The 25,568-nt window shown below is 55.7% G+C and overlaps 1 protein-coding gene across 6 annotated transcripts in view; it reads right to left on the reverse strand.

Annotated features, from left to right (window-relative positions):
• CCDC33 (coiled-coil domain containing 33) overlaps positions 1-20,122 on the reverse strand; it is a 90,398-nt gene extending 70,276 nt beyond the window's left edge. For 3 of the 6 annotated variants that reach the window (XM_047863156.1, XM_047863153.1, XM_047863155.1), the window contains exons 1-4: positions 19,696-20,122; positions 19,532-19,583; positions 14,408-14,571; positions 356-489 (exon numbers count right to left, since the gene is read on the reverse strand). In XM_047863156.1, the coding sequence (XP_047719112.1) occupies positions 356-489; positions 14,408-14,571; positions 19,532-19,567 (334 nt within the window). In that variant the 5' untranslated portion in view covers positions 19,568-19,583; positions 19,696-20,122. Of the gene's footprint in view, positions 1-355; positions 490-14,407; positions 14,572-18,923; positions 19,030-19,531; positions 19,584-19,695 lie in introns of those variants that run through there. The other 3 variants (XM_047863157.1, XM_047863154.1, XM_047863158.1) reach the window with 3 other exon arrangements.
• Positions 20,123-25,568: the final 5,446 nt, after the last annotated feature.

Consider the following 25,568-nt stretch of genomic DNA (forward strand, 5'->3'; position numbering starts at 1 on the left):
AACAGCACTGCTCCTCCCAGGAGGAGCTCCCAGTGAGCGATGTGTGGGGATGTGCCAGGAAGCTGTAATGTGCCGTTTCAGTGGGAGATGGTAGTAATAACAACCATGAAAATAATAACAGCGGCCGTAAAAAGATAAGCTTTCATTGTCTGGGAAATTCATTTATGTGGAACAACTCATTTTTCGAGCAGACTGAGGAGATGAGGCGTGACAGTATTATGATTTTTTTTCTTTAAAGTGCTTTTAACTGAGCCCAAAGAGGTGTTCAGGTGGCTTCCAGCTGACTCAAGAGGGAGCCTGCCTCTGCCTCACACCCCTCCCGTGCACGCCAAGCCACGTTTCGCCCCCGCCTCACCTTCTTGTCCCGCATCCTCAGTTTGGAGCTCCACTTTGACCGTGTCCCCCCAGATGGGGGCTATGGTGGGCTCTGTGGTCACAGACGTGACTGCCTTGGCGTTCTGTTCCTTCACATCCTCAGATGTGGTTTCCCTGGGGAGGGGAGGAGCAGGCTGAGTCAGAGGAAGGGTGTCCTGCCTGCTGCTCACCCCTTCTAGACATATTGTCCATAAATCTGAGCAAAGGGTGGACAGAGAATGGAGAGCTCCCCCCCAGGCAGACACACTCTTGTCATCCCAGGCCCAGGGGACGCCAGGTCTCTCTCCTTGGCTGCCCTGACCGCCTGGGAGACCACCCTGTCTCTCCGGCCACCGCTGAGGTCTTCACGTGGACTCAGGCACCCGAGGCCAAGGGTGGGGATGGGAATGGGGGTAGACTCCTTGCCTGTCTGACTTCCTGCCCTCTGCCTTGGCAGGGTTCCCCAGCAGGCACCTGTGTGCATAGACTCCCCATCCTCTCTTCTCTAGGTTCTGTTCAGTGGGAGGAAGTCTCTGGGCAGGGCGGCTGTGTGGTGCCCGCCTGGCTGGCTTCTCCTTTGACCTTCGTTTCCCTAAGCTGCTGGCCCAACTCCCAAGGCTCGGCCCAGCTTCCTGGGCTCTGAACCTTTTCAACGGAGCACATGCACACTACTGCCTTTTGCAGCACCCACTTCGTGCAGGGCCCTGGGCTGGACACTTAGAGCTGGGCACGGGGCAAGGCAGGGGGGCGGTGAGGGGTTGTGCAGGGCCAGCCTGTCCAAGGAGAGGTGGGATCTTGGGTCCTCTGCTTCCCAGTGCATCCCACAGGTATCTGACACTTATGTCCCTGAGCTCCCGAGCCATCAAACAGTTCAGCAAGAGAGTTAATACTTCTTCTGTTGAGGAGGTTATTATGTTGGGGCTGTAAATAGCGCTGTTACATTAACTGCAGCAATCATGGGTGAGGAACCATCCCAGAGAGCCTGGAGCAGGGGGAGCCACGCCATGTACTCAGGAGGGGGAGGTGCTGTGCACCAATGGTTCCCCAGGCGGAAGCACAGATGGTGTCCTCACCAGCCTTGGCCCTACCCCGGAGGCCCCCAAAGGGAGTGTGGCGCAGGCGAGCTGGCCCAGAAACTCAGAGCCAAAGTGCCCCATATGGTAGCTAAATCAGCCTGTGGCCTTCCCAGCCCACCCTGTTCTTCCCCTCCAGGAAGCCTTCAGAGCCCCCTGGTCCTCACTGCTCCCTCTGGCCTCTGGACTTGAGTGACACAGCAGCCTGGATCTTTGCTCCCCAATTGTCTACAGGACTCCTGCGGACAACCATTCTTGTAAGAGTCCTGTCTCCAAGCTCCAGGGCTCAGCTGGAGATTCCTCTCTGCTTCAGCTGAGAGACAGTGTGGCCTGGTGATGACAACAGGGTCCCTGGAGTTCCTAATCGCAGCTCTGCCCCTTATTAGCTGTGTGACTTTGTCAAGGTACGTGCTCTTGTGGTACGTTACTTCCTTCACCTGTGAAATGGGGTTGATAATGCAGGGCGGTCGTGGGCATGAGATGAATTCATGTGTGTAAAGTAGTTGACGTGTTGTTAAGTATCATGATGGTGCTAATCATCATAATCGTTTTAATTGCCCTTTTAATCATCATAATTGTTTTAATTGGCTTGGTGTCCCCCCATCTTGACCCCAACTCTGGGTCTACCTCTGAGGATCTCGGGCTGCCGTGGCCAAGGTATGGAGTCCTGGGGAGAGGACAGTGATGACAACTGGGTCTGAGGCCGCAGTTACCTCTTGACCAGGCCACCCGCCCTCTCTCAGCCTCAGTTTCCTCCTCTGTAGGTGGGATCTCCCTCCCAGGGTGGTTATAAGGACTGGGAAGAAAGCATGTTAAGCTCTTGGCACACAGAAGGCCCCAGTTCATGTTATTCCCTCATTTATGACACAAGCTGGGTGTTTCTCAAAAGTCGCTGACCCAGGGCAGCCTGGCAGGGGCAGGGGAGCACCGAGAGAGGGCTGGGATGATGAGGGGCGTGCCTCCCAGACTCAGCCCTGGTCCAGACACTTCGTCTCTGCACACCTGCGAAGAAGGCCCCTCTGGCCTGGGGCTGTGAAGGAGGCTGCCAGGCTGGAGAGGAGAAGGCATCAAGGCTGGCAGGGGTTGGAGCTCCCTGCCTCCTGACTTGCTAACCTCCGCTAACTCAGGGGTGCCGTCTGAGCCCCTCCTCCTGCCCCTCTGTGCCTTACACTCTATGTAAGGATGAGGTCAGTCCTCTACACCCCAAACACCTGACCTGCTCCTGCACGGACACCCAGTATTTTGTGTCCCTGGGGGCTACCCAGTGCTCAGAGCAGACAGACTGAGGGTGAGCAAGGGACCTGAACCACAAGCAGTGCAGTGACAGAATGCAGGTGGGAACCCATGACCTGTACTTGCCAGCCTGTCTCCCTCTTGCCGGCAGGAGGGATTCCAGGTGGAAAGAGATGGGGAAGGACAATGGACAAGGCCAAGGGAGCCTGCTGGCGCTGACGCTGCTCAGGCATAGAAGGGGTTAAGCAAGCATCCCTTTCCTCCCTTCTCTCACCAGGAGAGGTTTGTCAGAGCTAGGTGAGTGGAGATGAAATAACTCAGGAGGGGTGAGGCCCCAGGGGAAGGAGGGAGGCTTTTAGCAGGTAGAGGGAGGCTGTCAGGGTAATGGCTTTTCCTGGCACAGCTGACTCCTTCAGGCCTTGATGCTATTCTAGAAACTAGAGATCTAGAGGGGCGAAGGGGGCCAGTTCACTCCTTGCTCCTAGTTCCCATTCTGCACCTCTCAGCTGGGCACATGGAAGGCTAGGTTGTAGGACCCCTGGCCCGTGATGGGGCTCAGGTCTCCCAGGGAAGCTTCCGAGCCCAGGGGACCTCTCCAGGACCTGCCTCCATATAGCTTACTATAAGAGCAGGATCCTCCCTCCGATCCTTAGAGCCCTGGCCTGGCTCTCGCAGGCAGGCCCTGGGGGAGCTGCTGGGTGCTTCAGGCTGGGAGCCTGCTGTCAGGGGCTTAGACTTAATCCAGTCATGGGAGGAGCAGTCATACCAGGATGGAACTGGGGTTGGGTTCAGGGGTACAGCTTAGCAATCCTGGGTCCCAAGCTGCCAAGAAACAGAAACCCCTCCCTACCAGGCCCACCCCCCAGCGCACTGGAGGGGTATGTGTGTGTTTGACAAAGCTGCCAGGAGGCCCTGGGGCTCCCACCCAAGCAGGGGGTGGGGGCCAGGCCCAAGCACATCTGTGAGTGGGAGGGAAGAAGCCGGATTTTTTGCTTTCCTTCTACACTGTCACCAAGGGAGACCGTTGTCTGGCCCCAGAGGCCGTCAGTGAGGTGAGCAGTGGGAAAGTACAGGGCACTGATGGGGTGGTGAGTACAGGCTCCTGAGCCATTCCCCCACCCTCCACCCATCCTCTGAAATGCCCTCTAGAGCATGTATACCTCTAGGGGTGGGGGTGTGTGCCATTGTCCCTGCCTCCAGGAAGGCTCCCCTGGCCAGCCCCTCCACCAGCCCATGCACGTGCGTGTGTGCACGGACACACAGGCTTCCCCAGGGAGGTCTGTGTGCCACACTTTACCCCATCTCCATACCCTCCTCCACGTATCAGCCCTCAAGCTGCCTCCCAGTTCTCTAAGCCCACCCCCTGCACTTGCCCTGCCTGTCTGCTTGGTCTCCCACACTCCTCGAGGTGTCAGAGCATGAACAAATGTCAAAGTCTGGCCTTGACAGGGTCCAGGGCTTTGGAAGCTCAGGATGCAGACCACCTGCCTGTCCTGAGTGTCGATCCCAGGGCAGCCCCTAGGGTATCAGGGGGAAAGAGAGGACCCTAATTTGGACCTGTTCTGGCTGCAGGGGTCCTGGCTAGGCAGGACCCGGAATCCTGGAAGACCAGAAGGATGTTCCCAGAAGCCCCAAGGAAGGAGATGCTTGGGCAGAATGAAGATGGACGAAGGGCAGAACCTTTACATAGATGGATGGCAGAACAAGAGGCCTTGTAATCTTTTGACCGGGTCCTCCACAACCCTATCACTTGCTCACCTGGGAAACTTAGAGGCAGGTGAGGAAACAGGTTCAGACTAAGATTCCCTAAGGCCAGATGCCCAGTGTGTCATGACTGGACCCCATTCTGTCCTGAGAAGGCAGCGCAGTTCCCCTCTACTTGCACTCTCCATGTCAGCCTCTGGGCCAGGAAGGCCAGCCTCCCCATCCCCCAGAAGTCTGAGGCAGCCAGACTCCCAGGCATGGACCTCCTTCCATCCCTGGAGGGCACACAAAAAAAACAATGACCTGTCCCCTGCCCAGGTCTCCAGCCTTAAGCAACAGGGGTAGAATGGGAGAGTTGGCCCCTGCAGAGGTAGTCACCTGAATGGGGTGGTCAAAGGCTGGATTCTTGGGTTTGTGACCCTGCCTGGGCTGGACTGGGGAGGCAAGGTTTCCTGGAGGATGCAGGGCTTGAACAGACAGAGAGGAGAACTTTTCCAATCGGAGGATAGAGCCTGAGGTTTTGAGGAGCCGTGAACAGGTCTGGGGAGGGCATGGCTGGCTGGCCCAGTGTGTTGGGACATGGGTTGGGGTAGTCAGAGACAACAGGGAGGCTTGTGGTCCTCCCTGACCTCGTGCCTTTTCCAGCCCTCTTCTCTCCACACCCATGTGCATTGTCCTCTGAGGCCAGACAGGAAGGAGGAGAAAGCCCTGCCTTCTTACCTCTGGCCTTGGCCAGGCTCCCCTGGGATTGCTGGGCAAGAAGGCTTCCTCAAAAGAGGAGCTAAGACCCCAGGCAGGAATGTCTGGTCTGAAGCTCCTTTCTCTCCCCCTCCCACCGTACCAGACAATAGCCCATCACCATCAACATCCCCCTTCCATGTGTGCCCCCCATCCAGCCCCCAATACAGCTGGTTCTTGTGGATTGTGAGCTCTTGGGAGGCTGCCACTTGAGGCATAAGAAGGGCTGTTATTCTCAGCAAAGCAATGGCTCTCATCCTGGGTTTCATTTATTAATTGGACTCTAATGAACCATCACTAATTGCTGATGGTGTTACACCACTACAGGTGGGCCTCGATTTAAGGAACAACTGACTCTGGAGCACTGGAGGCCAGCCAACTCCCCGTCCACATGGGCATGGCTGCTCCCCCCCACCCCGTACCTTCCCACAAGGGGCGGGTGCTGCCCTGGAAATCAGAAACGAGCACTCCGGTAGAGGGAAAATTCTTTCTACAAAACAAGAATTCTGCTCCTCACTTTCCTACCCATACTTCATCTAAAATAATCCCATTGTTCTCAGGGGAGCCCCTCAGGGTCAACCATGCACCCCTCTCCATGCTCAGGGAGGCAGCAGGGCAGGGGGATTCGGTCCATACGACCCAGGGCAAAACCTCACCCCACAGAATTTTGTGATGGGTGCAAAGCCAGACTCAAGCTCCAGTCTGTTGGGCATGGTCATACCCTGCATCCTCTCCCAGGGAGGATTTCCTGGTTTTCTAGGGAAAACTTTTCTCTCCATGGAAGCAGGAGGTGGTGCATGGGCAAGTGTTATCTGCCAGCCTCTGGAGTGTCCAGCTGCGGTCAACCCTGTGGCCTAGCTTGGCGAGGGGCCCAGAGAAACATCTTCTTAGGAAGGGAGAGGGTACAGCTGGCTAGGAAATACCATGGCCCTACAGGATGGAATGATAGTCCCTTGGCAAGGTATAGGCCTGGGTGAAACAGCCCTGGGAGGTCTCTCCATGACTTGAGATCCTTCTTGATCACTCTGGACACCCCCTCTCTGAGTATCAACTTCTCATGGATGTAGCCTTAGCGCAAGAGGAATGTGGACAGACATATAGGTGAACTTCCCAACCTCAGGAGAATGACCTGAATCACTCTCATTCTTGTCTCTGGCCTAACTTGCATGGTGTATGGTCCACATTCTGAGTCTGGCATCTCAGACATAGAGCCCTGCCTCCTGCCCCCTTCCCAAGAGACCAGCCTTCCCGAGGGGCCCAAATACCCAAGTGCTGGCTGGGGTCTGGAGCCTGCTCAGTCGCCCTCTGCCTTGGGAGACTGTGGGCAAAGGACAAGTGGGTATTATCTGTTTAGTACCCCCACCACACACACACACACACACACACACACACACACACACATACACATGCTAGGTGAGCCCCTCAAGGGCTTGTCTTGTCATTGCTGAAGCTGTTTCCAGTTCCCACCTAGGCACAGTGGGACCCAGCAAGTGTTTACTGAATGGGGGAAGGTGTGGCAGAACCTTCCTTTCCTCTCCAGCTCTGCTAGGCCAGGCCCCTGGCCCAGACTGCTGGGAACCTGCTCTGATCTGGGGCAGCTTCTCAGTACTGCCTCAGAAGCAGCTGTTGGGCTGGGAGGAGGGTTCAGATCTCAAGTTCTAAGCACAAGTACATTCTCAAAGGGAGGGAAGCGGAGCCCAGCTGCGGGAACTGGGCTCCCTGAAGGCCCTGGGGCCCCAGGGCCGGATCCTGGGTCTGGTTTTCCTGCCACACTGACATCCTAAGGGCCCCCAGTCATAGTCACAGGCTGGCCCCAGGCCCTGCTTCTCCAACACCCCCTAGGGCACCCTAGCATGTACACGGCACTTTCCACAGACCCCAGAGCTGCCCGAAAGTCAGGCAACGGGTGACAGGGAGGGAGATACAGGACAATCAACCTCTCTCCCCACTCAGGGCCAGCAAATCTGCCCCTACCTTTGTTTGGGGGCAGCCACCGCCTGCCCTCCCCAGGGATAAAACCCCACAGCCTCCTGAGCATTTCTGGGCCAGTCATGCTGAAGGCCGGAAAGAGTGGATTAGTGTTCAGGCTCACAGGCTGTGGGTTTGAGTCTCAGCCCTACCGACTGCGTGGGCTCATCCTTTAAACATCTCTGAGCTCAAGACAGTGTTCCATATCTCACAGGCTTCTGGATGGATGGTGAGCCCCAGGGGGGCAGGGGGGAAGGGGACGAGAAGGCCAGTTTGGGAAGGCTAAGTCTGAGGTGGAGTATACATCGGCTGGTGGGTCCATGGGGCTGCAGGGCAGGAGAGAGGACTGGGCCGGAGCTAGACATTCCTGGACCTTCAGGATGGGGCTTGGGGGTAGCCTGGGATGAGGGAGATCTTCAGGGAGTGGGGGGGGAATGAGAGATCCAGGGAGATGCCAAGGACTAAACAGGGAGCACCAACATTGACCGGGTATGGGGTGAAAGGATCCCACAGAGGAGTGGCCAGAAAGAAGAGGGAATCAAAGGGGGCTCGTCCTGGAAGCGAAGAAAGAGGGGGCTTCAGGAAGGGGGGGTGTGCCTCTGAGACACATATAGAGAGTGGGTCCCCACGGGGAGGCCCCTGGGAGAAGAGGACAGCTGGCCAAGTTGGAGGCTGAGTCTGAATGGGTGGAGGGATCAGGAGGAGAAGACATGACGCGAGGCCCAGAGATTCAGCTGCGCAGAGGTGTTTGGTCTGTGTGTAGAAACTGGCTAATTTCACACAACAGTGTGGATTTCTGACTTCTCATGAAAAACAGAGACAGCCCACAACCCAAGCCTACAGTCCTCCACGGCAGGAACCCGAGGGGCTGACTGGGGGCTGCTTCCCCGAAGGAGCCCTGCGCTCTTGACTTGGTCTCACACACCCGGCCGCTTTCAGCATCTGTGGAGCCGGCTCCTCAGGCCTGAAGGCACTGACTTTGCTGCCCCCGGTGCCCCTCCCTCTGATGGAAGCTCACTGCGTGTAGGGAGACAGCACAAGGGCAGGAGGAGCTGAACTGGACCCCAAGCCCCAGTTCCCTGCCCAGTAGCCTGCCTCCCTCTTTGATGGATGCCAGACCATGCAGCATCTGACCTGGAAGCCTGAGGTGGGAAGCAAGGGGCACAGAAGCCAGTCAAAGCCCCGAGGGGGGACCTCACTTCCTGGCCATCTGTGATGCCCCGGAGGCAGGGGTGGGGGAAGGAGGGGCCCTGTCAGCAGCTTTGCCCGTGCTTAGAAATAAGCAGCCGAGACAGCCTGTGTGTTATACAATGAGGACACCAGGAAAGCTCCCCACTGGCCTGCCTCGTTGCCTGAAATCTCCCCATTAAAACTTGCTTCTCTTGGTAAGCATTGGCCTCTTGGGCTGCCCTCCAGGATTCCAGTGCCTCTGCAGAAGAGCTCATGCTTTTCGGGTCTGAATAAGTGTTTCGGGCATGAGAAGGACCTCAGGGGCCCTGCATGGCGGTGATAGGGGAACATCTGGAAAGATCCTTATGGCTTCAGTCTGGCTTGGGGGGGGCGGGGCGGGGGACGGTCTCAGGCAACCCTCCCCTTTTAACCACTGACACCAGCTGTGTTTACAGCTCTGGGATACAAGGCCGTTCTCACTGAACAAAAATTCTGAGGCTCTGAGCCTCAAGGGACTGACATCATTTGGAGAAGGTGTGGAGAGGTCTGGCCACACCATAGGCTGGGGACTCTGCAGGGGAGATAAGACCCGAGATTCTCAGGCCTCTCCAGGGCCTTCTCCCCCATGCTGTGCCTTTTCCCACAAGCATCCTGCTGGAAGGGAAGGAACCTTGGCCTCTACCAGAGGGAGTCACTAGTGGCCAAACAGGGACACTTATCTTTATCTGCTCCATTCTTACTGGCCAACCAGACAAGTCCCTTCACTTCCCTGGGTCTTGACCTCTTTGGCCATCACATGGGGCTAATGCAACCTGCCTGCCAGGGCTGCTGTATTAGAGCCAGGGTGCAGAAGAACCGAGCTCTGCGTGAGCTCAGCGTGGGCCACCATCAGCAAATGGGGGCTGCTTTTTTCCTGGCACTGTCCCATGCTCACTGTCACTGTGTGTATTTTTGTTATTTTTGCTGAGCCCAGCCCTCTGGCTGCTGAGACAAGCTCACGGGTCACCTATGAGTCATGCCAGGCCTCCACCCACTCTGCCCAAATCCCTGCCCTCTGGAGCCTTTGGCGAAGGCTCACAGCCAGGCGGGGGGAAGGTGTGGGCAATCCAGATCCCAGGAAGGGTCTTCGACTGCTCACTGGATCTTCTCTGGAAGTCTGGGTTAGGACCCTGAGGCCAACACCCCTTTTAAGAGGGGCAACCACTGCTTGAGGATCAAGTCAGGGAGTGAGGTTGATAAAGCTTTTAGATTTTGGAATCCTGGATCCTGGCTTGGGTATGCACTATAGTTCTGTGACTCTGGCCACCTCACAGAAATATGCTGAGCCCTTAGTGACCTCATCTGCAAAATGGGGATAGTATTTTACCTAGCTCAAAGGACTAAGTGATGATTAAATTATGGGAAGCACGGGGCGCCTGGGTGGTGCAGTCGGTTAAGCGTCCGACTTCAGCCAGGTCACGATCTCGCGGTCCGTGGGTTCAAGCCCCGCGTCGGGCTCTGGGCTGATGGCTCAGAGCCTGGAGCCTGTTTCCGATTCTGTGTCTCCCTCTCTCTCTGCCCCTCCCCCGTTCATGCTGTGTCTCAAAAATAAATAAATGTTTAAAAAATTAAAAAAAAAATTATGGGAAGCACATACATACCACACACACACGTACACACACATGGACAAACACACGCATTCCTAGCATATTTGCCAAGTACATGGTAGGCACTTGGTAAATATGACCTTTAACCTTGTCCTACGAGGACCTTACACAATTGTCCTACTTTCAGTACTTTCTCCAATTAGTCACTAGGGTCAGAGCTTCGTCTGTGGCCAGGGTAGGGGCCCAGTGTGTGATTAGGGCTCAGTCTATGACCGGAGTCAGGGCTCAGCGTATGACCAAGGTCAGTCTCAGTCTGGGACCAGGGTCAGGGCTCTCAGGCTCACCCAAGAAAACCAAAGATCCTCCAAATATGACTCACTGGCTCTGACCTGTGCTCTGCCCCGCCCACTGTGGATCCGGCCAAGCCTTCCCCCACGTGCACAGAGGAAGCAGCCCTTCCCCTCCCGGTCCTGGCTCCAGCCCTGTTCCTTAGCTCTGGGCAGCAGGCGGTCAGAGCAGCCACTGCCAACTGGCAACCCAGCCACCAATCCTTTGGCCGAGGGTTAGAACCCCACAGGATGTCTCCTGGCTGGCCCCTTCCCCAGACCCTGCCTGTGAGGGCACCCCCCCACCTGTCAGGGCCACTGCCTTCCTGGTCCCTGCTGGGCTCTGACTGGCAGGTCTCTCTGTGCCAGGCCAGGAGGCAGGTGTTGGGCACTGCTCAGGCTCAGATCGGTCAGGGGAGACCTGGGGCCCCGGGCACTGGCCCAGCAGACCTGGACTTGGAATCTGTCTTGCATGTACAGCTGGGGCTCTTGTTGTCTCTTAAGAACGGACACTATTTCCCAGGCCAGAGCACGAATCAGCTTGGCAAGCCTTGAAACAGCACAGAGACCAGAATAGACATCCTGGCCACGGGAAGACTAAGACTCAGAGAGGGACAGGGACTACCCTGTCAGGGGCAGTGAGCCAGATTCTGGGGTTTCCTGATCCCATTCTCGCTTTTCTCCACTGCCCCACCGCTTTCTTCTGACAGATCTTCCATGCCCATCGTGGGCACTGGGGGTAACCTTTCCTCTGTGTCATACTTCACACCTGTCAGCATCTCCTACTGGCTCCCCATCCCTACAGCCCTCTGAGGCAGCTTCCTAGGAGAGGCATTTGAGCAATGAGAGGACAAGGAACCTTCCCAAAGTCACAGAGCAAGCTAGAAATGGGGCCGGATTCATTCAATAGTTATTGACAGCCTCCTATGCTCCGGGTGCTGTGTTAAATAGTAGGGATAGAATGGGGAGCAATACAGACCTGGTGGTCACTTGTTGAACTAGAGGGCCACTATGGGGGTAGGTTCGAGGAAGAGTAAGCCAGGAATCCCATGAAAGCACATCAAACTTGTGAGGCCAGCTGTGACACTGCAGAAGTACAAAGTCCCAGGGAGGCGTGGAATGTAGGAAACTTTGGCCTGGTCTGGGAGGTCAGGGGGGACCTCCTGGAGGAGGTGATTTAGCTGGGATCCAAAGAGGGAAGGGGAAGGGAGAATGTTCTGGGGGAGGGATCCTGAAAGGCCTAGGGAGAGAGGAAACAGGGTCTGCCCAGAGAACTGAGAGATAGACACGTGGTACAGCTGGAGCGAAGAAAGGGAGATGGGAGTCATGCTGCTGGGGATCTGGAGGGGGCCGCAAGGACCCAACCTTGCTGGGTCTAGAATCCTCTTTACCGTGGGAGCAGTGAGAACCCTTGGGGTTTGAAGATGGGTAAGATCAGATGTGCTAAGAAGAGAAAAGTGCAGAAGCTTAAGGTGGGGCGAGCCGGCAGAGAGAAGCAGCCAGATTTCAGATACAGGAGACACATTTACAGGACTTGGGGATGGAGTGGGGGGGGGATGTTGGGGTGGGGGGAGGAATATGACTACTGGCAGCAGGATGAGGATGTTATGCAGACAGTACAGAGGAAGAGGAGCGACCAAGGGTTGAAACCTGGGACAGGCCAGCATCTGGAAAGATGAGATGCCCAGCGGACGTAATGGGGTCAAGCACAGCCGTCATTTTAGAGAAAGCTATTTCAGAGGAGTAGAGGGGTCAGACTGGAAGCAGGTCAATGGCTCAGATGGAAAGAGTTGGAACCACAAGATGAGCCATGTGGACTTCTTGGTCTGGGTCAATCACGGCGAGAGGTGTGCTCTATTATACTAGATCGGCTTAAGGCTGGAGCCTGCACAGGAGTGAAGTGACCAAGCCCCCAGCTAGGGAGTCCCCATCATTAGACCTGAGTTCTCTTCAGCTCCCCACTAATGGGCTGAATGAGTAAATGACTCCGGGGTACTCTTAGGCCTGTGCTTTAACTCCTACTCCACCATTGTCCCCGCAGGTCGGCCTGCTGGGGATGCAACAGACCCAGAGAGAGGGCGGAACTAGGCAGGGACAGGAAGCCCCAGAGGTGAGACCCCTAGGGATGGCAGAGAGCAGGAGGCTCAGCCAGGAGACCAAGCTGAGGGCACCAGAAACACAGGCATGAGAATGATGAGAAGTGTTTTGAAAGACTATGGAAGATCAATATTATTAATATATATTAAATATATACCCTATATACTTTAAGCATTGCAATATTCATCGTGAGAGGAAGGAACGCTTCGGGGGACTGGCTTCTCATGCCTGTGGTCTGCTTTGTTAATGGCGTACGTGGAATCAGACATCCAGGGCACATCAGATTCTTCCCAGGGCTTCTGGCTTCTGAGGGTCTGGGTCGTCCCTTTGGGGTTCCTGCCTGGGGCTGGGGGCTCGCTGCGAAAGCCTCTTTCAGGTTCCTGACAGCTGGGCCTTCCTTCTCAGAAGCCCTCCCTTCTGCTGTCATTTGCATCTCATTAGCACCCCCGGGGCTGGTGGCGGCTCAGCCGCCAGGAGCCCTGGAACGCCCCGGAACGCGGGGCCGCAGGCTCGGCCGGGCTCTGCTCCCTGCCCCCTCCCTGGGTGGAGATGGGTGCAGCCATGCGCTCTCCCCGCCGCCCCCACACCCCTCACCCAGGCTCTGGCCGGCTGGGCTCCCGCCGCGCGTTCCCATGGCAACCGGGTGAAGGCGAGGGTCGCGGTGCCCGCCGCAGAGCAACGCGGCGACCCGTTCCCCGCCCCACCGCCCAGGCTGGCTTGGTGATAGGCAGGGCCTCAATCTCCCGAGATGATCGGCGATAATTGGTTTATGGAAATAGCTGAGGGGAGAAGGCGAGCTCCCTGCCAAGCCCACTCTCTGCCACCTGTCCCTCCTCACGGCAGAAATGGAGTTGGGGGAGGGGAGGGCCGAGGAGCTGGGTGGGTGGGTGGAAATGGGCCTTTTGAGACAAGCAAGTGTCCCACCTGTTGGTCTCCAGCACACCATCTACCCTCCTTTCAACTGTGTGGAGGTGCGGGGGTTGTTGTCATAGCTACTGGCTGGCTGTCTCCGTGGCTCCTTGATCCCTAAGTCCGCGCTCAGGCCCAGGCTGGGCGCATTGTGGGGGAAATGGAAGACCTGGGATGTGTCCTCTGGAGCCCCAGTTTGGGGAACAGAAGAACAGCCCATAACTGTATTTATGTGAAGTGTGTCAGATCAGAGTTGCCATTGCTGTGCAGCTCCAGAAAGGAGAGCTCAACTCTGGTGGCTGCCTGGAGGAGGAGGCAGTCAAGAATAAGGCTTTGAAGGTGGGATTTCAGCAGGTGTTGGGTGAGGGCTGGGGCAGGCACTCCCCCAAAGGACATGTGGGCAAAAGCCTGAGGCAGGCACTGAACTGGAATTAGTAGAGGAGGGGAGGTGTAGAGTAGCTTGTGGGGAGGCCCTGGTGGCTCCCACTGTTTACAGAGGGGCTCAGGGATGACAAGCTTGGCGGAGGGGTTACTGTGCAGTGCTTCACAACCAAGATTGAACGGATGTCCGACCTCCGTACGGAAGGTTGGCCGGATGGACACCCTGTCACCCCCTGATGCCCTCCTGGGAGAAGTGAGGCCCACAGCGTGGGCAGCAGATGGCGTGGCGGGCCTCACTCGGCCACCAGGCTGGGAGAAGCGTGCAGCCTGATTGCAGCTGGCTGACGGGGGATGTGGGGTGCATTAAAGGACCAGAACTAGGGAAGTCCCTAAGATAGAAATGACCTGAGAAGTGGGGGGGGGTAAGGAGGAAGATGGCTGTGAGGACCTACCCCAGAATAGGGCGTGGGGGGATGGGGCACCCAGAGTCCCGGAGAGGCAGGCTCAGGCCTTCTTCCTTTGATCACCACCCCACTCCGAGCTCAGCCCAGCCCAGGCTTCTGTATCCAGGGGCCCTGCCTCCCTGAGGTCAAACTGTGGCCAAGCCCTGCCCAGCTGGCTGTGGGATCAAGGAGTGGCTCTTCCTTCCTTCCCCAGTCCTGGTGAACAGCTTCCCACGCAGCAGGGAAGATGTCAGGCCTCACGAGTACAGAGCCTCCAGCCCCTGTGTGATTCACACTTGGCTTTCCCCTCTGGGTATCACAGTCCCCTCCCCCAACCTTTGGTTGCTCGCATTCCAAATATCCATCCACTGGTTTCTGCTCACAGCCGCGCACCAGCCCCTGCCCCTACTCCCGGCACCACTTACACTACCACGTATGGCCACGGCTCAGAGCCATCCTTGCAGGTGGGTAGGTTGGTGGCCCCGTGGAGAGTGACCATGATGGTCTCCTTCTTAGGGGGAGACAGGTGGCTGGTGACAGATTCCACACTCTGTGAAGTGTTCAGGGGCTCCTCTGGGCTCTCAGTGACCTGTGGAGAGAGCCAGGGCTGAGTGGCCTCTTCCCGGTGGTCCCCTGCCCTTACTGCCTCCTTAGAACTCCAGTCCCTCACCGATCCCCTCCCCACCAAGTGCCTTTCCCTTTGTCATCCACCCACCCCCACCCAGTTTGGAACTATAGGGCACTTGCCTTTGACCCCATCTTCTCCCTACCTCTGTCCCACACCCCACGTCTGCCCCAGTCCGTGATCACTTCCTGCGGAGGGAGACAGGGCTTCATCTCTCAAGTCCAGTCTCACTGCTAAAACCTTTGCTTTTGTGGGTGCCCTTGCCTCTAATTCCTAAATCCCACCTGCAGCTGGCCTTCTCCCTCGGTCTCTCCTGTAACCTCAGCCCAGTCCATCTGTCACCTTAGGTCCTTCCTGTGCACAGCCCCTTACAGTTTACAAAGTTCATCCACATCCATGGAGTCACCCAAGGCATTAATGAAAAGGGACGAACGTGTCTGTCCCAGATGCCCCTCTCTCTTCTCCCCAGAGAACCCTGCAGACCAGGAAGGAGTGGCACCTGCCTGCACATGGCGCCCCCTAGGCTGGCTGCCCCAAGCGGACACACATGTGGGAGCTCACCAGCTCACCAGCTTGTGACTCAGGGCCTGAAGGACCATGGTATTCAGTGAGAGCTGCTGAGAGGAGACAGAAGCAGCGGCCGGGCAATCAGGAAAGGCTGCTTGGAAGAGGAGGACCTGAAGGGTTGGGACCTTTTATCTAGAAAGTTTGCATGAGGCACCTGGGTGGCTCAGTCGGTTGGGTGTCCGACTTTGGCTCAGGTGATGATCTCACAGTGGTGAGTTCGAGCCCCGTGTCAGGCTCTGTGCTGACAGCTCAGAGCCTGGAGCCTGCTTCAGATTCTGTGTCGCTCCCTCTCTGCCCCTCCTCTGCTTGTGTTCTCTCTCTCTCTCAAAAATAAACATTAAAAAAAAAAATAGCAAGTTCAGTCTGTCAGACCCTGACAGGGGGCAGGCCCTGGTAGGGGGATCCCCTGGCTCAGTCCTGATGAGCACCGAGCGTCAGCAGAGCTGGGTTTAAACCAGCTCTGCTCCTCAACACCATGGACCCGAAGCCCCGTCATGCTGAGAGTCAGTTTCCCCAATGGGACAATGTGGGCTTGGACCAGCCTGTTTGGAAGCTGCCCTGCTTCCTGTGTGAGGGCCCCAGTTCCCCACACATTGTCTGCTCCCACCTTGAGCCTGGGGGTTCTGGGCGCAGTGACTCCTGGCTCTCAGAAGCCTCTGGGCAGAGGGAAAGGGAAGGGCCTGAGGACTTTGACGCCTCTTAACGTCATTCCGTTCTGATGATAGTGGCGGGGTGAACATTACATGAGCCCTGACAGCATGGCCTACCAGCCCTGCCTTCAAACCATGTCTAGGGGGCCCCTGGGTGGCTCAGTCCGCTAAGTGTCCAACTTCGGCTCAGGTCATGATCTCAGGGTTCATGAGTTCGAGCCCCACATCTGGCTCTGCGCTGACAGCTCGGAGCCTGCTTAGGATCCTCGCCTCCCTCTCTCTCTGCCCCTCCTCCACTCGCGTGCACTCTCTCTCTCAAAAATAAACATTAAAAAAAAAAAAACTCATGAAACCATGTCCAGAATCTGACCCCTTCTGCATGCCTGACTGTTTCCTTTCTGGCACTCCCTCCACCCTGCCCATCTCACAGAGCAGCCAGAGTGATCCTTTACAGATTTCAATCAGACCAGATCTGTCACTGCTCAAAACAGTGGCTCCCTGTTTCCTTCAGAGCTTCGCTGGCCCGTCAGGACCTACACACTCTGGCCCAGGAAACCGACCTCGCCTCATGCCCCTGGGCGTCTTGCCCACTGGCTCCAGCCCCGCTGGCCTCTGGGTGGTTTCTTGCACATCCCAAGCTGGCTCCCACCTTCAAGCCTTTGTCTGGGTGGGTCCCTCTTCCCCTGTATGTCCATCCCTGTGGCTTGTTCCCTCACTTCCTACAGATCTGATGTTAACACAAAGGCCTTCTTGGTACAATCTGTGGTCCTTGACTAACAAGATGACTAATTAGGAGGTGAGAAACCCCCAGCCCCAGAAGTGCCAGCTCTACAGAGAGACCCCTCCTTCTGCCTGAGGAAGGCCCCCTCCGCAGGACTCAGGGGGCACCTATCACCATCTGCAGAGGTGTTGAGAGTTATCCTTCCCCCTCTCCCCCTCTCCCCTGCCAGGCCATGATGGGAGGAGGGGAGGGAGGTCAATGTGCAGAAAGAACCCCTACCAGAAGGAAGGGGACGGGGAGGGGGGAAACAGGCTCAGTGTCACCTCTCGCCTCATAGGTCAGAGATACTGCCTTCCCAATGTCCCACCCTCACTGTGTGCCCCCCGTAACCCACTCCACTCTCCATCAGGCTTAGTCTTCTGGTTTAGTGCCAGGGGAGCAAGACCAGCAACCTGGAGTGTCCAGAAATGTAGGTTTCAGTCCAGGTCTGCCCCAGCTCCCAGTGGGGTCTTACTTTTCCCACCTGGTCAGTGGGGATATCTGGAATGGTTTTGTAATCTTCCCTGTGGAAGGCCTAAGGTTCTGCAGTGAGGTCAGGAGGGGTGACTAACGTGTCTCTCCATCACCCTGATGCCCAGGAGAAGCCCAAGATGGTGGCCCCCTCCCCCTTGTTTCTGTGGGGGTACAGGGCCTGTCCCCAGCCTCCTATGGCCCCCAGAAGTGAGGACCCAGCATCACGGTAGCCCCACAGCCCAACCAGTGATTCTGCAGACCAGGCCCATGAGTTGTGTCCTCTCTCTGTCCCCTACTGCCTCTATGCCTCCCCTTGTGGGACAGCCTTCTGGGAAATACAGCTTCCAGGAGGCTGGACAAAAACTGCTCGTGCTTCACTTCTGGGCATGAGGCCAGATGCCAGGCTGGCGCCTCCTGGTGAGGGCCGCAGGCATGTGCCGCTGGGCAGGCTGGGCCCAGGGCCAGGGAGGCCTGGAGCAGGGACTGTGGGCCAACCTCTCAGCCTTCCCCTTCCTTCCTTCCTACCTCTGGAAGGACAATCTGCAGGCTTCCCTCGGAGCTGTGTCTGCATCAGGACCAAAGTCCCCCCTCACCAGGATTCAGGTTTCCCCGCTGTATCTTAAGGGCTTTGAGTTAAAAAATGGCCTTTCATGTTCCTTCTAGTTTCAGCATCTAAACTTGCTTGGGAGTTACAAAGGCCACTGGAGGGCCCTCTCCTAGGTGGGGAATCAGGCTCAGGGAGACCAAAGCCCTTGGGTCTGGGCCCTCGGCTTTGCTAGCGGGCAGAGTGGGAAGTGGGATGGGGTCTGTGTCTCCACCTTGTGAGGTCTCTGCTCTGCCCCGTTAGTGTTTTCTGGACATGCCGAGCTTTCTCTGGGCCACAATGTATACGCCCTCGGGCTCATGACCCAAGTAGCCAGTACTTGTGAGTAAGTACTACCCATGGGAGTTGTGGCGTTTGGACAAGGAAAGACTCTTTCGAAGATGCCGCAAAAATCAGAAATCATAAAGAAAAGACTGATCGCTCGGATTACATTAACAATCCACACCAACTTCTATGATAGCCTCCAATTCACCACAGTCCAGAGAAAAAACAAATAGGAGAAAATATCTGCAATATATGTAAAGGGATGAATATCCCCAATACACAGAGATCTGGAAGCATCACCACAATAAAAAAGACATGAATAGAAGCTTCACAAAAGAGGAAATAGGAATATGTAATACTATATGTACACAATATGAACATTCTTATAGGAGATTCTACCCAGTCATTAAAAATGTTCCACAAAATTACGAATTAAACAAAACAAATCCGGGGCACCTGGTGGCTCAGTTGGTTAAGCGTCTCGCTTTGGTTTCAGTTCAGGTCATGATCTCATGGTTCGTGAGTTCAAATCCCAAGTCGGGCTCTGCGCTGACAGTGCAGAGACTGCTCAGGATTCTCTCTCCCTCTCTCACTGCCCCTCCCCCGCTTGCACACACACTCTCTCTCACACACTCTCTTTTTAAATAAGCATTAAAAAAAATAAATCAAACAAATCCATTTCCTTCTCAGAGCTCCTACGAATGCTCCTTGGATCCCCAAACCCAGCTTGGGTGGGTGGGTGGGAATGAGCTTCAGGACCAGCTGGCAGCTTAAGGCCTCTAGGTCAGGCCAGCCTGGTGCCTGGTCCTGAGTGTGTGACATTCAAGAAAGTAGCTTAAAGGGTAGAGTCAAGGGGAGGAGCCAGCTGTGGGTAGAGAACACCAGGAACCCCAGACACCCAAGTCGAGGGTAATAAAGTAGAAACCACAGTGGGGCACCTGTAGCCATTTGGTTTGAGTCTAACAGCAAGAGAGGGTGTTCCCAACTTAGCAAGTACCTGGTGCCTTTGGTCTTAGCTCATTCTGCCACCCCAGTCGGTACTTGGCACAGTCGAGGCCATAGGCTCAGCCTTGCCAGTTAGCAGGAGACAAGGGAGGCCTCATATTGAACAGTCTGCATTTCACCACTCAGAGATTTTAGTCCCCTCCTGGCAAGGTCTTGCTGTTCTGTCACAGATATTTATTAAGCACCTACTATGTGTCAGGCACTGTTCTGAATTCTGGGGATACAGTAGTGATCAAAACCAACAAGAAGCCCTTCTTTCTAGGAGTTGGAGCATCTGCGGCCTGGGGCAAGGGTCTGGGCCAGGGCTGGAAGGGTGGAGCATTGGCAGTCCCGGGGCAGCAGTGTGGGAATCTCCCAGAAGATCCTGGAGGGGGATGGTTGAGCCATCGTAGTAGGTTTTCTGTGCCTTTGTGACAACACAGCAAAAACTCCTTTCCAGGCTATGCAGGGGGAGGGGTACTACACCCATTCAAGCCACATTTTTCTCTGGGTCATGGGGATACAAGACAGAAACAACCAGGTAAGGGTACCAGGAGCTGATAACACCTGCAAACACACCGAATTCAGATCCCACGTGGCCCCAGAGTACAGCATGCCTACCTTGGAAGAACACCGAGAGACCACCTCACTCTCCATTTCACGGCTGTGAAAACTGGGATCCGGATAAGGGAAGCTTTTGTCATGATTTAGGAGCAAATAAAACAAGGGACTTTGAAGGAGAGATGAGCTCATACAGATGAATGACCCCTGCCCCTAGCCCTCACCTTTTTCTTTTTCCGTCCCATCCTCTTGGGGGCAGGAGTGTTTGGCCTTGTTTAACAATCTTGGGGACCAGTACCTGATATTGGTGGCTGACCAGGCACTGGCCCTGCCCAGCTGGCCTGGGCACCGTGGAGTCTTGGGGCTTGGCAAACAGTATAGAGCGTCAGTGTTGTCTCGGGTTGGGGGGGCATATGCTGGCTCTGGGAGCTAGATGGGGGGGAAACAGTGGGGGGTTGGAGATGGCAAGGTGGGGGGCAGCCTGGAACTTTCTCAGAAGTGAGACATTCTTGGAGTGGAGGTGTCCTCAGGGCTCTGGGCTGTGACCAGCTGGGTAGGGGTCAGCAACGGAAACAATCGGCTCTTTGTACCCCCAGGAAGGTAAAGACAGGGGTGGGTGGCCCTTTCTCTGCCAAGACCTGGAAAAGCTGTGAGCTTGTCCACCCAGCTGGGTCACCTGGGCAACACTGTGTGACGTCATAGGGCAGAGCAGAAGCCACATGGGTATAATCCAGGTATAGTGGGGCGGGGGAGCAGAAGCCCTTCTCCCTGTTTTTGGAGGTGGGTCCTGCCTGCTCTCTGGCATCCAGTCCTCACCCTCCCTGCTTTTGAGACCCCAAACAGTCTATCAACCCGATTCACCAATGGCTCTATATGCCCAGCCCCACTGTGGAGACCCAGATGCTACCCGCAGGAAGTTGCAACTTGATTGGTAAAAACAGTTATTTCTGTTAATGAATCTACAGCCATCCTGCCTCTTTGGGTGCCTGTAGTCTTTCGTTTGTTTAATAATAATAAACATGGGGCGCCTGGGTGGCTCAGTCGGTTGAGCGTCTGACTTCGGCTCAGGTCATGATCTCACGTTTCATGAGTTCGAGCCCCGCATCGGGCTCTGTGCTGACAGCTCAGAGCCTGAAGCCTGTTTCAGATTCTGTGTCTCCCTCTCTCTCTGCCCCTCCCCTGCTTGTGCTCTGTCTCTGTCTCTCAAAAAATGAATAAATGTTAAAAAAAATTTTTTTTTTTAATAAAAAAATAAAAAATAATAATAAACACAAAGTTCAAGAAAATGGTTCCTTCTTGGCGGCTGGGCCGGAAGGTGACAGAGAGAATGGGGAATAAGTAGGTATGTTATTGTAACGTCTCTTCGATTGGGCGGTCGGCTAATGGGTGTTCATTATACTGTTGAAAATAAACTATAAATAGCTAACAACGGCCGACAAATCCAATTCTGAGCTCCACAAGAAATTATTACAAAGGTAACAATTCTTTTTATTGAGCACTTACCCTGTGCCAGACGCGGTTCGAAGTCCTTCTCCGGGCAGTGAGATGGCAGAATGAGGACTGACTGGCCCTTGGCCTGGGGTGAGGTCTGCTCCCCGGGGAGGCTAGATGGGAACTGGGCCCCGAAACATGGTCAGAACCCTGGTCTGGCAAAGGTGAGATCTGGGGTACTGGGTGGGGTTGAGAGGTGTCTGGAAAACTCCTGCGGCCTGCCTCTTTCTTCTGCCAGCTGTTTCAGAGCCCATATTGAGGGTTCTTCCCATTTTCCTGGGTCTGGGGACCAAAGCAGGCCCATCCTGGCAACAAGAGGCAGGAGCTGATGGCTTTCTGGAGGCCTCTTCCTTACCCCTCCACCCCTAGTCTAGAGAGAGGCAGGAAGGATGCAGCTGTCCCCAGTTTAGAGACAAAAACTGAGGCCTCAAAAACTGAGGCCTCACCTACAGTCAGAATTGGAAAGACCAGCCAAGGTCACCCAGATGGCCGGAGATGGAAGCTGGGAGTCCCACACCCAGTTTTCTCCCTCCCAGGTCTGCTGAAGGTGGGGCCCCTGCCTCCTGGGCCCATCTCATCCCCACCAGGCAGGCGCACGGGTGGAAAGGGTCTCAGGGATGGTTCCCCAGCCACCTTACTGTGCCTCCTCCTTCCTGTTAGTCTCCGAGGCTGCAGCAGCAGACAGGGGAGGGGGGACCAGTGCTGCCTCAGTGCCTACGTGAGCCATTCATGGCCCAGTTCAGCCTTCTGCAGCGGGGCTTGAGAGAGGCCAGCAGGACACTTTGGGAGCAAAGTTTAAGGAAACCAGTGAGCACTGGTTCTCAGGGCTTGAGAGTGCTCCTGCCATCACATCTCCTCAAATTTTTACCCCAGTCCCTTCCCTGCTTCACTGTGGCCCCTCACCCCCCTGCATGTGGGCTCTGGACTCTCACTCAGCTGCCCTACCAGCCATCTGAGCTTTGTACCCCTGGAGCCCTAGCCTTTGGCCTTCCTGCCTGGGAAGAAGATAAATGCACTGGTTCCAGGCGGTCTGGCTCCGGAGTGCTAGCGAGCCCTGCACACTCAGCAGCCACCAGAAGGGCCTTCCTACCACCTCATTTGTGGGCTGGCCATCTCCCTGGGCCAAGGACCCCTGTGACACTCTTGTGCCACGCTAGCCCTACCCCCAGAACTGCTTCCTCCTGGCCAATGAGAATGCCATCAGCCTGGGACTGCATGTGGCTTTCCTACTTAACAACACCATGAACCTCACCTTTCCCTCTGCCTCCCCAGCTCCTCCTCTTGCCTCATTGCCCATCCCTGGTAAGGGGTACTCTGCCTCCCCCAGCCAAGGGAAATGAGCCTGCTCCCCAAATGCCTAGAGGCCAGCCCCAAGCTTTGATGACTCAGATTCCAGTGTGAGCAGAAGCAGGTAATGAGTGATCTCACAGCTAATAGGTAACCCTCCTCACCTCCCTCCAGGAGAGAGTACTTGGACCTGCCCTGAAGCTGGGCCAGGGGTTAAACACAGCCATTTAGGGAGCCTCCAGCTATGGAGGGCAAGCCACTGGACTGGATCTGAGGCTGGCTCTTGGGGAAGGAAAGGTCCTGTTTCCTCCTATGGCTTTGCACTGGGCTTACTGTGCAGCAGGAAGAGTCTGTGCAGACACGTGATTCACAGCTGTCCATACTCCCTCATGCTGTGTACCAGGGCCCAGCTCCAATTGTCCCTTTAGGCCTGGATATCCCTGCAGCCAGTCCAGGGAAGGATGTCTCCTAGGGCCCGCAAACTTGGCCTTCCTTTCCCCTTAGTCCTGTCCCACACCCCTTGACATCCTCCATATTCCTCCCACCCTCCACTCTCCACCCCCATCACTTTCTCTGTATTTCGTCTGGTCCACTGCACTGGGCTTCTGGGAAAGGCAAAGGATGGAGGGTGTGGGAAACTTAGCGAAGCTTATAGCTGTGTGATCTTGGTTCAGGATAGTGACCCTCTCTGAGCTTTGGTGTCCCTCCTTTTTTAATTTTTTTTTTTTTACATTTATCCATTTTTGAGAGACAGAGAGAGACAGAGCACAAGCAGGGGAGGGGCAGAGAGAGAGGGAGACACAGAATCTGAAGTAGGCTCCCGGCTCCGAGCTTTCAGCACAGAGCCCGACGCGGGGCTCGAACTCACAAAACCGCAAGATCATGACCTGAGCCAAAGTCGGACGCTTAACTGACTGAGCCACCCAGGTGCCCCTGGTGTCCCTTTTTATACAGAGGGGAAATCAGGGCTGCTCTGAGGATTGAATGAGGCAATGGAGGTACTGCTCTTAGCACTGATACTCAGTTGAGTGCTCCAAAAATGCTTGTTCTTTTCCTTGCTGAACAAACTGGGACCTGGCAGGTTCTCCCCAGAAGAAATGGGCCAGAGAAGCAAAAAATGTCTGTAGGGTGAAATGCAGACACCTCCACCCAGTGCTCAAACCTTCACATGCCCTCCCCCGCCACCAGATATTCTAGCCCCGGTCTCCCTTTTCCCCAGATCCACTCTGTGCCCAGCTTCCGGACCCCTCCGCACAGCCACACCTTTCTGGCAGACCCCTTGCCAGAAAAGTCTCCTGCTTTCCTACCTAAGTTCAGTTTGTCCTTACGGTCTGGCTCAAGACAGTTCATCGAGGTAGCATTCCTGACTCCCTTCATCCCCTGCTCTGAACAGTCCTCTTTGTCCATGGTGACACCTGCCTGTGTCTGTGCTGCTGAATTCACCCCCAACAGGTGATAAACCAGAGGCAGGGGTGTGGCACCTGGCCAAGTCCCTGCCCCTCCCCCAGAATTTGACAGGTGTCAACTGAGGCAGTTCTCTTACAGAGTCTCTGTTCTCCAAACACCACGTCACATCCCCGCAGCCGGAGTGGAATACACAGCAGGTGTTCATCTGTTGGCTGTTGAGTGGCCACCTCCTATAATTATGGTGGTGAATTATAGGGTCACCTCCTATAATTATGGTGGTGAATCCTCAGCCTGCCTGGCCTTAACCTTGGCTCGGCCAGGCCCCGCAGCAAGCATCTGGGCAAGTCCTCTGGCCTGTCAGGGCGGCAATTTCTCCTCTGTAAAGCAGCGAGGATAGCCTACCTGGCAGGGGCCTGGTGAGGAGCAGGTGAGAGAACAGAGGCCCGGCACATGGCGGGCGGCACTGAACCGCACTTCCTCCACGTGCACACCAGCGTGTGCCCACCTGAACCCCTGTGGCCCCCGCTTTGCAACAGGGGACTTGGGGTGATTGTAACAGGCGCGCTGTTCTCGTTGGCTCAGCAGGCACATTTATTGACCGCCTTGTTGAAGGAGCCTTCTCAGCATTCGGTAACCAGAGTTCTCACTGGGGGCGGCCCAGGGCCTATGTTCACGTCGTGAATCACTTTGCTAAAGATGCAACATGGCTTTGGGGCATTTTTCTTTTGAAAAATCAATAACTCATTAACAAAGAACTAAATAAAGGGGTAAGCAATGGAAGCCACCTGCCATTCCCTTTCCTCAGGTGGGGGCGCAGAAGCCAGACCCACCGAAGTGGAGGAGGGGGTCCACTCGGGGTCCACTCGGGCTGGGGGTGCCATAGGCTGAACCCTCGCCCTGACTCTTCCAACCCCACAAATGTGACTAGGTCCCTCCTCTGTTTCAGTAAACACTTCAGGAGGGCCCCACTGCTCTCAGGAGAGGTTGGAGTTTTCTCAGGAGACCCCGGAAGGCCTCCCAGTCTACTCGCCCCAGTCTCTCCAGCCTCGTGGAAACCAATCCCTGCCTCACACCCACGCTCCAGCCACACTACACGCCTGTGGCCCCCTGAAACGGGCTCTGATCTCTCCAGCTTCCCGACCTTCACATTCACTGCTCCATCTGCCTGGACTGTTGTCGTCCCTCTGCCAGCCTGAATAATTCATGATGCGTCCTCAAGACACAAATGGAACAACCTCTAGCAAATCTCTGCCCTGAAACCTTCTCCCACTGCCCCCATCCCCACCCAGGGGTATCAGATCCACAGCCCCCAGGCCTCTCTGCGCCCAGTTACATGACCCACTATTACTTTCTGGGAGAGGGACTGTCTCCTCTGAGGACAGGGACTGTGCCTGGCGGTCCCATCCTCAGGGGCCAGGCTATTGCCTGGCACAAAGTTGGTGCCAGGTGGGTGCTCACTGAATGAGTGAGGGATGACATTAACATCAGATGTCTTCCTCCTCCCTGTAGTTCCCCAGAAGCCCCCACTTCAGCCTAGGATAATGGTGACTGCCCCCCAGATAATCCTCCTTCCTCTGGGGTCCAAGCCCTCAGTGGCCTTCTCTCCCCTTCTAGGGCACAAATAGCTGGTGGGTGAACCTCATAGTAAAATCAAACACTCAACAAGCACTTGCTATGTGGCAGGCCCTATCTATACGTTTTACAGACACGAACTCAGTTGTCACAAATAGGCGTGAGATAGGTACTATTCTAGTCCCCATTTCACAGATGAGAAAACAGAGGCAGAGCCTGGAGCAGAAGGGCCAAGCTTCAGACCCAGGCCACATGGCTGCAGAGACTGTACTTGGAATCACAGCCCTTGCCTTTACTGAGGGGCTTGTGGGGAGTCTGGGGTGGGGGAGACAGCCCAGAG

This window comes from Prionailurus viverrinus, chromosome B3 (genome assembly GCF_022837055.1).
Source record: "Prionailurus viverrinus isolate Anna chromosome B3, UM_Priviv_1.0, whole genome shotgun sequence".
Lineage (NCBI taxonomy): Eukaryota > Metazoa > Chordata > Mammalia > Carnivora > Felidae > Prionailurus > Prionailurus viverrinus.